Raw genomic sequence first — 15,039 nt, 5'->3', positions numbered from 1 at the left:
TTCCAGCACTATGTTAAACAACAGCGGTGAGAGTGGGCATCCCTGTCGTGTTCCTGATCTCAGGGAAAAAGCTCTCAGTTTTTCCCCATTGAGGATGATGTTAGCTGTGGGCTTTTCATAAATGGCTTTTATGATCTTTAAGTATGTTCCTTCTATCCCGACTTTCTCAAGGGTTTTTATTAAGAAAGGGTGCTGGATTTTGTCAAAGGCCTTTTCTGCATCGATTGACAGGATCATATGGTTCTTCTCTTTTTTTTTGTTAATGTGATGTATCACGTTGATTGATTTGCGAATGTTGAACCAGCCCTGCATCCCAGGAATGAATCCCACTTGATCACGGTGAATAATTCTTTTTATATGCCGTTGAATTCGATTTGCTAGTATCTTATTGAGAATTTTGGCATCCATATTCATCAGGGATATTGGCCTGTAGTTCTCTTTTTTTACTGGGTCTCTGTCTGGTTTAGGAATCAAAGTAATACTGGCTTCATAGAATGAGTCTGGAAGTTTTCCTTCCCTTTCTATTTCTTGGAATAGCTTGAGAAGGATAGGTATTATCTCTGCTTTAAACGTCTGGTAGAACTCCCCTGGGAAGCCATCTGGTCCTGGACTCTTATTTGTTGGGAGATTTTTGATAACCGATTCAATTTCTTCGCTGGTTATGGGTCTGTTCAAGCTTTCTATTTCCTGCTGATTGAGTTTTGGAAGAGTGTGGGTGTTCAGGAATTTGTCCATTTCTTCCAGGTTGTCCAATTTGTTGGCATATAATTTTTCATAGTATTCCCTGATAATTGTTTGTATCTCTGAGGGATTGGTTGTAATCATTCCATTTTCATTCATGATTTTATCTATTTGGGTCATCTCCCTTTTCTTTTTGAGAAGCCTGGCTAGAGGTTTGTCAATTTTGTTTATTTTTTCAAAAAACCAACTCTTGGTTTCGTTGATCTGCTCTACAGTTTTTTTAGATTCTATATTGTTTATTTCTGCTCTGATCTTTATTATTTCTCTTCTTCTGCTGGGTTTAGGCTGCCTTTGCTGTTCTGCTTCTAGTTCCTTTAGGTGTGCTGTTAGATTTTGTATTTGGGATTTTTCTTGTTTCTTGAGATAGGCCTGGATTGCAATGTATTTTCCTCTCAGGACTGCCTTCGCTGCGTCCCAAAGCGTTTGGATTGTTGTATTTTCATTTTCGTTTGTTTCCATATATTTTTTAATTTCTTCCCTAATTGCCTGGTTGACCCACTCATTCGTTAGTAGGGTGTTCTTTAACCTCCATGCTTTTGGAGGTTTTCCAGACTTTTTTCTGTGGTTGATTTCAAGCTTCATAGCATTGTGGTCTGAAAGTATGCATGGTATGATTTCAATTCTTGTAAACTTATGAAGGGCTGTTTTGTGACCCAGTATATGATCTATCTTGGAGAATGTTCCATGTGCACTCGAGAAGAAAGTATATTCTGTTGCTTTGGGATGCAGAGTTCTAAATATATCTGTCAAGTCCATCTGATCCAATGTCTCATTCAGGGCCCTTGTTTCTTTATTGACCGTGTGTCTAGATGATCTATCCATTTCTGTAAGTGGGGTGTTAAAGTCCCCTGCAATTACCACATTCTTCTCAATAAGGTTGCTTATGTTTATGAGTAATTGTTTTATATATTTGGGCGCTCCGGTATTCGGCGCATAGACATTTATAATTGTTAGCTCTTCCTGATGGATAGACCCTGTCACTATTATATAATGTCCTTCTTCATCTCTTGTTACAGCCTTTAATTTAAAGTCTAGTTTGTCTGATATAAGTATGGCTACTCCAGCTTTCTTTTGGCTTCCAGTAGCATGATAAATAGTTCTCCATCCCCTCACTCTCAATCTAAAGGTGTCCTCAGGTCTAAAATGAGTCTCTTGTAGACAGCAAATAGATGGGTCTTGTTTTTTTATCCATTCTGATACCCTATGTCTTTTGGTTGGCGCATTTAATCCATTTACATTCAGTGTTATTATAGAAAGATATGGGTTTAGAGTCATTGTGATGTCTGTATGTTTCATGCTTGTAGCGATGTCTCTGGTACTTTGTCTCACAGGGTCCCCCTTAGGATCTCTTGGAGGGCTGGTTTAGTGGTGACAAATTCCTTCAGTTTTTGTTTGTTTGGGAAGACCTTTATCTCTCCTTCTATTCTAAATGACAGACTTGCTGGATAAAGGATTCTCGGCTGCATATTTTTTCTGTCTAGCACACTGAAAATCTCGTGCCAATTCTTTCTGGCCTGCCAAGTTTCAAAAGAGAGATCAGTCACGAGTCTTATAGGTCTCCCTTTATATGTGAGGGCACGTTTACCCCTTGCTGCTTTCAGAATTTTCTCTTTATCCTTGTATTTTGCCAGTTTCACTATGATATGTCGTGCAGAAGATCGATTCAAGTTACGTCTGAAGGGAGTTCTCTGTGCCTCTTGGATTTCAATGCCTTTTTCCTTCCCCAGTTCAGGGAAGTTCTCAGCTATGATTTCTTCAAGTACCCCTTCAGCACCTTTCCCTCTCTCTTCCTCCTCTGGGATACCAATTATGCGTAGATTATTTCTTTTTAGTGTATCACTTAGTTCTCTAATTTTCCCCTCATACTCCTGGATTTTTTTATCTCTCTTTTTCTCAGCTTCCTCTTTTTCCATAACTTTATCTTCTAGTTCACCTATTCTCTCCTCTGCCTCTTCAATCCGAGCCGTGGTGGTTTCCATTTTGTTATGCATTTCGTTTAAAGCGTTTTTCAGCTCCTCGTGACTGTTCCTTAGTCCCTTGATCTCTGTAGCAAGAGATTCTCTGCTGTCAGCTATACTGTTTTCAAGCCCAGCGATTAATTTTATGACTATTATTCTAAATTCACTTTCTGTTATATTATTTAAATCCTTTTTGATCAGCTCATTAGCTGTGGTTATTTCCTGGAGATTCTTCTGAGGGGAATTCTTCCGCTTGGTCATTTTGGATAGTCCCTGGCGTGGTGAGGACCTGCAGGGCACTTCCCCTGTGCTGTGGTGTATAACTGGAGTTGGTGGGCGGAGCCGCAGTCAGACCTGATGTCTGCCCCCAGCCCACCGCTGTGTCCACAGTCAGACTGGTGTGTGCCTTCTCTTCCCCTCTCCTAGGGGCGGGATTCACTGTGGGGTGGGGTGGCCTGTCTGGGCTACTTGCACACTGCCAGGCTTGTGATGCTGGGGATCTGGCGTCTTAGCTGGGGTGGGTAGGCAAGGTGCACAGGGGCAGGAGGGGCAGGCTTAGCTTGCTTCTCCTTAGGTGATCCACTTCAGGAGGGGCCCTGTGGCAGCAGGAGGGAGTCAGATCCGCTGCCGGGGGTTTGGCTCCGCAGAAGCGCAGAGTTGGGTGTTTGCGCAGAGCGAGCAAGTTCCCTGGCAGGAACTGGTTCTCTTTGGGATTTTGGCTGGGGGATGGGCGAGGGAGATGGCGCTGGCGAGCGCCTTTGTTCCCCACCAAACTGAGCTCTGTTGTCCGGGGGCTCAGCAGCTCTCCTTCCCTTTGTCCTCCAGCCTTCCCGCTTTCTGAGCAGAGCTGTTAACTTACGACCTCCCAGACGCTAAGTCGCGCTTGCTGTCGGAACACAGTCCGTCAGGCCCCTCCGCTTTTTGCAAGCCAGACTCGGGGGCTCTGCTTGGCCGGCGAGCCGCCCCTCCGCCCCGGCTCCCTCCCGCCAGTCCGTGGAGCGCTCACCGCCTCGCCGCCCTTCCTACCCTCTTCCGTGGGCCTCTCGTCTGCGCTTGGCTCCGGCGACTCCGTTCTGCTAATCCTCTGGCGGTTTTCTGGGTTATTTAGGCAGGTGTAGGTGGAATCTAAGTGATCAGCAGGACGCGCGGTGAGCCCACCGTCCTCCTACGCCGCCATCTTCCGCTACTTCTGTCCCCCTTTGTCTTTTGTATCTAACTGCTTATGACAGCATGTTTTTGTGCTTGTTCTAATCATTGCAAAAAAATCTCTGATATCCCAGGGAGTTATAAATCTATAGATAGAAAATTCATGTAAGTTCTATTCTTGGGCCTGGCCTGAGCAGAATTCATGTAAGTTCTATTCTTGGGCCTGGCCTGAGCAGAATTCATGTAAGTTCTATTCTTAGGCCTGGCCTTAGCATAGACTGTAGAATGACAGACATGTTTCCCCATGGCATACATTTTTACTCACTCTAGGCCTGCTTGATAAAGCAGTCAAGGAAAACAGCCTCCCATTCACTACCTGCCACGCAGGAAAAGTACACTCTCATCTTCTCATCTCAAAGTGACATTTCATTACCCTTTGTGAATTCTAGGTTAATAATGTAAGAGTATTGAGAAGTGGAAAAGCTTTCTTCATGTTGCTTCCATGTAGACAAGAGAGAATGAGGACCAGCATTTATTGAAAGCCAATGATGTGCCAAGCACTCTAACTGGAAACTAACTTCATGCATCTAATTTTTTTCATGCCAATACCAGGAGATAAGTGATATCATCATCTTTATTTTATAGATAAGAAAACCGATATTAGGCAAATAACTCACCTAAGGTGATGCGACAGATAAGTAGTAAAGTTGAGATTTGAACTCATGTCTAATTCCAAAAGCCATTCTCTTTCACCTATACTACTCTGCCTGTAAAAGGCTCTTGAACTATTATCAGGTTATCATAAAGAGTCTACCTCATGGGTCTACCAGAACCAAGATCCATGAAGAGAAGTCTCCAAACACACAGACTCCTGACCATGCCCAAGGCCATCTAGGTTGCTGAACTCTATGCCAACATAATCATCAGTCGTCAAGAATTCATAGCTGACTAAATCCATACAGTCTCCATCCTTTTGGATTTACACTTGAGACTGCCAAGCATCACAGATGAAGGGCATCATTTATAAAGTCTTCAGATTTCATGGTTTCAGATAAATGTGTCCATCCTGGGGGAAATGGTCCAGCTCACAGAGCTGGATTGCTGGCTACAGGGCTGTGAATGGAGTTCAGCTCATGCTGCTTGGTGGTGCCCAGCTCTCTCTGCTATAGTTTCTTTGAGAGGTTCCTGGCTTGAATTTGAGACCAAAATTATAAAGTCAAGTGTTTGATCATAGAGACAGACAAAAAATTTAAATCCATTTTGTAAACAAAATAGCTATGGCTGTTAAACCATATTGAGCTGATTTCTTTTTATATTCCCTTCTCTTGCCAGCAAATATGCTGGCAAGTTATGAAAGTTTCAAGTGGCCTGGGCCCCAGCAAATTTTGTTTTGGTTTCCTTTGTACTCCTCCCTGTTCTATGCCCCAAGGGTGCTGTAGGGATGTGTGGAGTCAAAGGCCAGGGAGGAGCTCATGTGAGACAGGGGTGCTACAATGCCTTTTCAGCCTCTTGTATTATTATTGTCTGAGCATGTGAGAAAGACAGACAACAAACTCTGTGCTAACTGCAGCTTCACTTGCTTCTGCAGGCTGCACTCCTCAATTCTTTCCCAACCATCTTTGATGAGCTGCTGCAAATGTTCACCGTGCAGGAGGTGGCAGAGTTTGTAAGAGGGACTCTGGGGAGCATGCCCAGCACTGTGCACATTGGGCAGTCAATGGATGTGGTGAAGCTGCAGTCCATCGCCAGGACCGTGGATAGCCGCCTGTTTTCTTTCTCAGGTAAATCAAGTTGGGATGAGAATCAGACTCACCTTTCCTCCTTTCCAGGGTGTTGTCAAGTGGTAATCAAAGGATCAGTTTTATCAACCATCATGCAAGAAGCCTGTGGCCCTAAAAATTCAGAGTTTTGGGTAAACTCCATTAGATACTACAGCCAAGATCTAGGCCTACTGCCTCACTCATGATTTATCCCTAGGGACCCACACCCTGGGGCATGCCCATGAGGTGGCCTGTGGAGCAACTTCTAGGCCTACAAGCCTAGCCAGCTTCCCCCACACCCAGCAAGATGGAAAGGAGGGGGAACAAGAGAGAAGGGGATCCCAATGGGGATAAGGATAAGTCAAGGAAATAAGAGAGATCTTGAAAGGGGGCCCTGAGGACCGACTGTGTTTTCTTTGTTCCTTATCTCACCAGTCACATAGATTCACTTCCTGTCTTTGAAAGACAGAGATGGACAGTGAGCCTTCCATACTCCCTAAGAGGTCAAGACAGACTAACAAATGATCAACATCCCAGATTGCCTTTCAGAAAGAACCTGCAGATTCACACCTGCAACCACATTCAAGAGATCATCCTGGCAGTGGTACCAAATATTCAGTGGCCAAATGTTACGATCAATATGAAACTGATCCTTTAAATGGAATGTTACAATCAGAATAAATTTCTAGGGCACAGGAATAAATCTGAAATTCGAGAAAAACAATTATTATTAGAATTTTTATAACTATAATTTTTGGTAATAAAAATTTTTAAATTGGACTTTTAAAGTATATGAACAGTAATTTCTCAACCAAGTGCTACACATAATTGCAATACTAAATAAATGTTCTCTTTAACTTAACTCTGCCAATGTAAGGTATTATTCATGGCAAAGCTGCAACCAGGAGAGTCATCTTTTCTCTACCAGTAGCTATTTATGGTAAACACTTCTCTCTTCCTCAGTTCCTAGATTAAAGATTTTATCACTAGTTTGGACACATTAACACTGAGGCCACTGCACACATTCAAGCTTTGTGCACTGTTTAAAGATGCTTTCTGAATATATGGGAAGGGGGACATCAGACTGCCCTTACTGACATCCTTTATTTCTAATATTATTGCATGCACTTGCTGCTTCCCATAATCACTTAAGAAAAATTGTTCTTTGGGCAGCCTTGGTGGCTCCGTCGACTGAGCGTCCAACTTCAGTTCAGGTCATGATCTCACATAGCTCATGAGTTCGAGCCCCATGTCAGGCTCTGTGCTGACAGCTCAGAGTCTGGAGCCTGCTTCAGATTCTGTGTCTCCCTCTCTCTCTCTCTCTGCCCCTCGCCCACTCGTGCCATGTCACTGTCTCTCAAAAACAAATAAACATTAAAAAAATTTTTTTAAAAGAAAGAAAAATTGTTCTTAAACTTTATGTGGCAGTGACACGATGTAGTTGGATTTTGAGATGACAAGCCACCCCCAGATTCTCATTTGCATCTCAATTTCACTGAATTCTTGAGTTGCAGCATGTTCCTTGAAGCAGCACCTTAAGGTGGTGTCTCTTAAGCAACACTTATATTCTCAGAGCACATCAGTTTGGTCTTTTCAGCTGGTTCCAGTAATAAACTGCTATTTTCTCAGCATATAGTTATTGGTTGATATAAATCCTGCTATGTTGGTATAATTTTGGTCTGCAAAATGTATTATGAACTTCTCTTTTGTCTACACATCCTTTTAAACATAGAATAGCTATCATTCCATTTTATATTCTAAGTATTTGACCAGACAACCCCCAAATCTCTTGTATGTCATGTAGTTTGTCTTTGGCTAAAAAAAAGATTTTCTTTCTGAATTTTATCTGAAACATGTAACTGTGGTCAAATGTGAACAATAAATCCAAAATGCCCTGGTGTGTTTGTATTACTGACAATCTGACTAAATCCTGCTGGCCAGGTATGAAGGTACCTGTAGAATCACACAGTCACTGACCACATAGGAGTGCAGAGCATCACAAACATGTTCACACTTGTATTTCACTTTGTCTTCTCACCACACCTGTGAAGTAAATCCAATTAGCACCTCATTGTACAGATAGGAAAAATCAAGCCCATTGGAGGAATCAGCCTGCCTAAGGTCTTAGGATGAATTAATAAAAGATCTTGAACTAGGATTCAGCCTTCCTGACAGGGTTCTCTTTTTTTTTTACGTTTATTTATTTATTTTGAGAGAGAGTGTGTGAGTGTGTGTGTGTGTGTGTGTGTGTGAGCGTGCACATGCACACACTAGTTGGGGTGGGGCAGAGAGAGAGGGAGAGAGAGAATCCCAAGCGGGCTCCTGGCTGTCAGCGTAGAGCCTGATAATGGGCTTGATCTCTTGAACTGTGAGATCATGACCTGAGCCAAAACCAAGGGCCAGACACTTAACCAACTGAGCCACCCAGATGCCCCTGTCAGGGTCCTAAATATAGTTGTCTCCTGATAGTGTTGTTCAGTTAACAGGGAGGAGAAAACTTTGGATTGGCAATAAGGGTTAGCTAATTATCAAAGGCTTATGAGAAGACAAAATCCTGCTACTATTCCATTCATTGCTGTGGGCATGCCAAGCTTGTCCTCTAAGCCTAAGGGGAAAAGGAGGTAGACCTAATGGCTGCCACAAAGTAAATGCTCATGGGGGGAAGGGGGGAGTGCCAGGCCAACTAGTCAGAGCATCATAAAGAGCGACCGTTTATAATGCATAGCAGGTCTGCAGGTTCAATCAGTGTAGTTCATAGAACTAGGTCTGTCAATTGAATGGAATTTTCAGTGTAAGCTATGCTTTTAATTTGGGATCTAGTCATTAAAGAGATTTCATTTGGGAGCAATTTCCTAACATTCATCCTGCACAAAATACCATAGATACTGAGGCTTAAAATGAGAAAGAAGGAAAGAGAAATGGAAGGATAATGCTGTGGGATGTCTTATAATGTCCAGGAAGTGGGCTTTTTGGCCCTCATAAGGGAAGGGAGTGGCCTCCATCTTCGCACCAGTTTCAACCCCATTTGCTTTGAGACCAGTTAAGTCTCGCAGTGTCACTGGCTCCCAGAAGTAGCTAGTTCTTCTCTAAAGGGCTTCTTCACCTTTGTGTTTTCTCTCTCAGAATCCCGCCGCATCCTGCTTCCTGTGGTTCTCCATCACATTCACCTTCACCTGAGGCAGCAGAAGGAGCTGCTGATCTGCTCAGGGATTCTTGGCAGCATCTTCTCCATCGTCAAGACCAGCTCTCTGGTAGTGGCCCCATGCCCACTCCATCTCCCCTCAGCTCTGCCCCAGTCTTGTATTACTTTAACCAGAGGCAGACCAACAAAGATCACTTTGTACACTTCTCAGTCAGAGAAGCTTTCATCAGTGGCAGGAAGGTGCTCAAGTGAGCAGAGGCCTGTGTATGCTGAGCAGGCTTCTCAACACAACACAGTTTTGCTATTTGAAAAAGTTGCATTTCTGAAATGTAGTTCTCTTTAATACCAGAAAGCCGAATCCTGTGCCATATTCTGTTATTATCAAAAGGTATTAATCCTATGTTCCTGAGAGTGTTCTGAGGATACTAAGGCACAAGCACAGGGAGGCAAGCCCAGGCTGAGAGGCAGCTTGCTCATTCAGACTTTTCTGTCAGCTTCCTGGCAGCTTGATTCCACCCATATGACATTCCATACCATGCCAGATGAGGTCAGGACATAGGAGAGATAATTGTTGCCCACAAGAGTTCTGAGCCTCATGGGATGATAGAGTTGGACTTTAAAGATGAGGTTTCAACTGGTACTGCTTTTGCCTATTTTCTTTCCTCTTTACTTTTTCTTTTAAAAAGAGATATATGGTGGGAGGGGAAGGAAGGAAGGAAAGACATGTATCAGGCATGAATAAAGGTAGGAATTTATTTTAATGATATTTATTTTATATATTTATGGTAATAGGAAAAATGGTTATTTCTTAGAGAAAATTTGTAAACTATAGGAAAGTATAAAGAAAGAAATTAAGAACAAGAATGAGTTTTTTATTACAACATCTTAAGAGGAGATGAGGTTTCTGGAGAATAAAATTACAACTGTATTTAAAATGAAGGCCAGTATTCTAGATGAGTCTTTTTTTTTTTTTTGTCAGTTATATCCATATCCAAAATCTTGTCCCATTTTGTGGCTGTCTTTTCATTTTTGCTGCTATTTCTCTTGATAAACAGAATAATTAATTCTAATGCAACAGAATGTATGTCCTTTCATTTATGGTTACTGTTTTCTGTGTATTTTCCTAGAATAAAGTTACATAGATACTCTTCTATACAAAATAAATAAAATAAAATGAAGGCCAGTAGACAGGTGATAAGAGTGCAAGGTTAGGCTATCCATGTGGAACAGGAGAGGTCCTGAAAAAAAAAAGAGTGTGGTTGGTTTGAGTGAGATACAGGGCCTCAATAGGGTGCTTTGGTGTCCAGACTTAAAGTACCATCTGGTGACAGGGCCCTGCTTGGCAGAGTGCCTATGGTGCTTGTAGTGGCCCTATTGTTTGCTCTTGGCTCCAGGCAAGGTTTGGCAGCTCTCCTTCCCACCAGGCCTCAGAGAGGCAACACCAAGCACATAAGGTCTATTAGCAGCCCAAGGCCAGACTTGAGGAAGTGGGAGACTTATTGCTAAATAAAGGAGAGAAATTGAAGGGAAAATAAAGGGAAGGAAAGGAATGGAGAAGGAATGGAAACAGGTTAAAACCTGAAAGAGATGGTCTGGTTGTATCTGTGGTACTAGAGTCAGGTGCAATTAGTTGCTTACAACTAGTCAGAGAGACATCACAGGTGAGAGTGTTAGCGATCAGTATAGCAGATGATAAAGATGACTCTAGCACCAAGAGTTGCTCCAATTCTTCATGTGGAATGGGTCACAGTATAATTATATTGAATGAATGGATTGGGGTGGAATTTAAGCTCCATGAGCATAAAGATACTATCTTCCTTGTTCACCTTTGTATACTCAGATTCACAAAAAGTGAGTGGCACATGGTAACTGCTTAATGAATAATGGGTTGGTGGATGGATGGACAGATAGACACTTGTACCAGTAATAATAAAAAGAGGCTGGAGAAGGGACAGTGGGAATCTCTGTGAGATAAATAAAATTAGGCTATAAGATTTGAGATTCAACATGAGAGGTCTATAGAAGGACAGCACAGACACTTCCTAAATTCAGAGTGTGGTGGCTGAGAAGCAGCCCTTAGTGGGGGCCTGCCATTGTTTTTGTGAGGCTGCCTGAGAAAGACACACTGAGACCAGAGTCCTTCAGGTGGACCAGGAAACATGAGCAAGAATGCTGAGAAGCTCAAAAGAGAGATGTAGACATATCTGAGCAACAGTGGGGCCAGCAAAGCTTGAGATCACCTAAGGAGAAAGCCCTGAGAAGAAAACATTCCTTTTAAAGACTGAAATACTTCTATGTGCATTCAGGTGTGTGTTAGCAGTCCTGAAGGTGCCACCACCACACCTTGTGGCATGAATACCATTTTCTCAAAGTGTTAGCAGTGTTGTGCTTTCTCCAGACTCTTCTAGGGAAATCAAGGTAAACAGGTACTTCAGGACCTTTGCTTCTGCCTTGTATACTGAAATTAAGGTATCTACCTGAGGTTCAGAACTGTGGGTGTCAAGTGGTGCTGGGTTAGGCGAAGACCCGGCTACCATACCAGGGCAACAGAGACAGGTTTGCCTCACCTTTTCTCAGAGCTGTTGTCCCAGGTTCCTTGACATCTCATGCTAGTGAGGCCAAGAGCTCAGTGTTGAGAGTCCAATCAGAAGACCACTCCTTATGCCACACACTTTGTAAGTGCTGCCAGCTGCACGTCAGCCAGGTTGGTGCTAACGGTGTGCTCTCTCACTGCTCGCTCCAGGAGGCAGATGTCATGGAGGAGGTAGAAATGATGGTGGAGAGCCTCCTGGACGTGCTCTTGCAGACTCTGCTCACCATCATGAGCAAATCGCACGCTCAGGAGGCGGTAAGAGGGCAGCGGTGCCCGCAGTGCACAGCCGAGATCACTGTTAGTAACTAACATTCAGGTTTTCTTGCCTTCTTTTCTAACCTGGGGCTCCTCCACACCAACCCCACCTCCTCATAGCACCACCTTCATCTCCACCTCCCTGCATGGTTGTCAGCATGCTGCCTTCTTCCTTTCTCGCATCTGGCTCCTGTCTCCACTCTGAAGGCTCTATGTTTGTAGTCCCAGAAGTCTACTCTAGGGCAGATGTGGGGAATGCTCCCTGTCTCGCTTTCCTGCACACTGTCTCTGTTGGCCTTTGCCTTTGTGCCAACTCATTTCCTGTTCTGTAGAGTGGAGCAGAGATGCAGTAAGAGATTGAAGGGGGGAAAATGGAATATTCCTTCTAGTAGCAGGCTCTCCTAAATGATGTGCACAACAGAATAATTTTCTTAGAATTTGGTTGTATCTACAAACTAGTTATTTTTGTCCACAACATTTGTATCTAAATGTCTAGCATCAGGAAAAAATGTGATGAGTTAGAATTGCACTGGCATTACTGGACAATTAGAAGAGAAACAGCCTGGGGAAACGTCTCGGGAGGGACAGAGAGACAGTTCCCACTCCTCCACCCAGAGTGGACTTCTTACCCCTGATGGCAGAACACAATAAACAGGTTGCACGGACTCTTCCATTTGGCAGGTGAGAGACTGCAGTGGTTTCCTTGAAGCAAATTCTCTGTGGGAGCTAGCCAAACGCTAGGGAGGGAAAGGGGAACATAGAGCAGGCATGTGTTCTGAAGCACTGAGCTTAGAAAGAATGTTCCCTTTGGATCTCCTGTTGAGAGCACTCTCACTATAGGTAAAAACATGTACCCTGGTATGTCCTGGTAACCCATCCTTCTGACCAACAACTACACAATGCTTGCTATAGGCCTACCCCTGCTTTATGCACTTTACAAATATTAACTCAGTTAGCAACACTAAATTACATAGTTTTAATGAAGATAATAATAACTGCATAATTTACTGAGCACTTCCTTTACATACTGGACTTTTTCACTGAAAAGTTTTATGTGCATTCATTCCTCCAATCCTCCTACTAAATCTAGGAATTATAGCTTATTATGCCTATTATTATGCCCATGCTCAGATAAAACTGAGGTTCATATACATGTATATGTTCTACACATATACATTTGTAGAATAATTTCATGTGTCTAGAAATGATTTGAGAGCCAAAAATATTGTCAAATTTCCATGAGTTTAAAAATATTTGGTCAGCTTCCCTATGCCAAAAATTGCCATAAGATGGTAAAATTCTTGGAGTCCTTAAAACAAGGTCTTCTTCCATGTTATCCCAGTTGGAACTTGAAGGAATCTTAAAGGCTTATTTTTGTATCCATAAATTTTTACTTATCTTAAAGCCCATAATTCACCTTCTCATAAAGGTCAGTTTTGACTCTACTTTCCAGAAAGTTATGTCGAACTACTTTGTTCCATCTTCCTGTTCCAGTAACCACATGTAAGCTCTACGAGGTCCCCAGAAGAATTTTGAAGAAGGGCCATCCCATCTTGGAGCAATATGGGAAGAGCCCACATTCTGCCCAGAGAAGGCCAAGCACCCTGTTCTGAGTAATCCCTTTCAACTTCAGTACAATGGCCTGGCAATATATAGTGACAAAGGATTGGGTAGCCAAAAATTTCCTAGGGAAAAAACCGAGACTTGCTGTCTCACTTTGCAATATTTCTTTGTTATAGGTTAGGGTTTTACCATTAGTCCCATGCTACAGAAGTCTTATTAAAACTCCCAAGCCCTTCAGAAAACTTAGCAGAAAGGAAAACTCATTTTCAGGGCCAGAGTTCTCACCTTCCCTTTCATGATCATTGGGGCCATCTCAGACCCTTCCTTCTCTCCTTGCCCTCTGTGGATTGGGGAAACACAGCTCTTGTGATTAGTTGCACCAAGTGTTTTCTCGGTTGGTCCCCAGGGTGAGTATGTGTCCTGCCTTCTCTCGCTGCTCCGCCAGATGTGTGACACCCATTACCAGCACCTCCTGGACAACTTCCAGAGCAAAGATGAACTCAAGGTAGGCAGCAAACCTACCTCAGAACTGACTTTTCACCCAGGAAAGGAAACATGCAGCTAAGACTGACCAGGGGCTTTCTCCTGCCAGGGGAGCAAGTACAAGTGACCAGCTCTGCCTAGGGTGAAGGGTTCACCAGCCCCACTTTACAGCTGTGAGTGTATGGCTTCCCAAAGCTGAAAGCCAGCAGTGTTCTTACACACCCAGACCTCAGTAACACTGGCAAGTTTTCACTAATAGCAGCCCTGTGACCATGTCCCTATATGAGAGACTGCTCTAGGCCATAGTAGCTGTCAGCAAACCAGAATTCTTCCCTTTCTTATGAACTCAACACTCATCTTATATTTTGCCCCTGAAAATCAGACTCTACTGTTTAATAACTATATGATAATTAATAATAATAATAATAATAATAATAATGGCAACTTTTCATTAAAATGTATTTCTGGAAGTGACCTGTAGAGAGCAAAAGTGAGCACTACCCATTGGCTACAGACTCCAGATCCAGAGCACCAGGGCAGATAGGGCAGAGAAATGGGCCATGATCCAGAAAAGGGAGCATTCCCAAGCTTCCAGTGGTATCACTGCTGACAAACTACTGGGGCTATGTCTTTGCCTTAGAATGTGCTACTAAGTTCATCCCTTGACGAGCAAACTATTGCAAATTTTAGTTGTATGCTCTGCCTCCATTCAGAACCACAGCATTTGCATTTCATAATAATGCATTATATTGTTTTTCATTTGCATGACCTTTATTAATCATATTGTATCAGTTAATAAGTATTAGGCGTCACTTGCTAGTATTTGATCTTGCCTGCCTTTCCACAGACATGGATCTCTGCAGATTGTTATCATTAACTCATTGCCATAATGTCAGCCTATCTTCTTGGAGGGATGAACTTTGATAGCCCTTGAAGTGAGCCAAAAGTTAGCCAGAGCCCAAAGCTCACATCCAAGTCAAGCAGTGCTTGAGCTGGGGTGTGGAGCCTGAAAATCCAGTGTTGGCTGTTCTAGAGCATTTTCATCACATGTGTTATACTAACTGATTTGCATCCAAAAGCTCAGGCTAGCATCATTCTCTTACTTTTTAATTAAATGTTTTATTTTTATAACAACAATATATATACATAAATTTTTTATTTTTAAATTTGTCATTCATTTATCGAAAGCCTGCTGTGTGCAAGCACTATACCCAGAACTTTGTGGGTTTTTAAATTTTTAATTATACAGGGTCTTAAAAGTCAAAACATATTACAAAGCTTATAACATAAAATGGTCGTTCCCTGCCTCAACCTGACCCATGTCCAATTGCTACTCCCCAAAAGCAGCCACTTTGAACTCTTTTGCGGTTCTTCAAGTTTCTACTGCCATTTAAAATT

At 42.8% G+C, this 15,039-nt stretch overlaps 1 protein-coding gene across 14 annotated transcripts in view; it reads left to right on the top strand.

The window, feature by feature from the left end:
- DOCK3 (dedicator of cytokinesis 3) overlaps positions 1-15,039 on the top strand; it is a 602,545-nt gene that overhangs the window by 509,687 nt on the left and 77,819 nt on the right. For 13 of the 14 annotated variants that reach the window (XM_086698089.1, XM_086698088.1, XM_086698093.1 and 10 more), the window contains 4 exons: positions 5,434-5,626; positions 8,729-8,856; positions 11,491-11,637; positions 13,565-13,663. In XM_086698089.1, the coding sequence (XP_086554215.1) occupies positions 5,434-5,626; positions 8,729-8,856; positions 11,491-11,637; positions 13,565-13,663 (567 nt within the window). The remainder of the gene's footprint in view (positions 1-5,433; positions 5,627-8,728; positions 8,857-11,490; positions 11,638-13,564; positions 13,664-15,039) is intronic. The other variant, XM_086698086.1, reaches the window with a different exon arrangement.

Source organism: Puma concolor, chromosome A2, assembly GCF_028749965.1.
Source record: "Puma concolor isolate L17-30 chromosome A2, mPumCon1.1.hap2, whole genome shotgun sequence".
NCBI lineage: Eukaryota > Metazoa > Chordata > Mammalia > Carnivora > Felidae > Puma > Puma concolor.
Note: the sequence above shows the minus strand (reverse complement) of the source record. Positions and strands in the feature narration are given on the sequence as shown.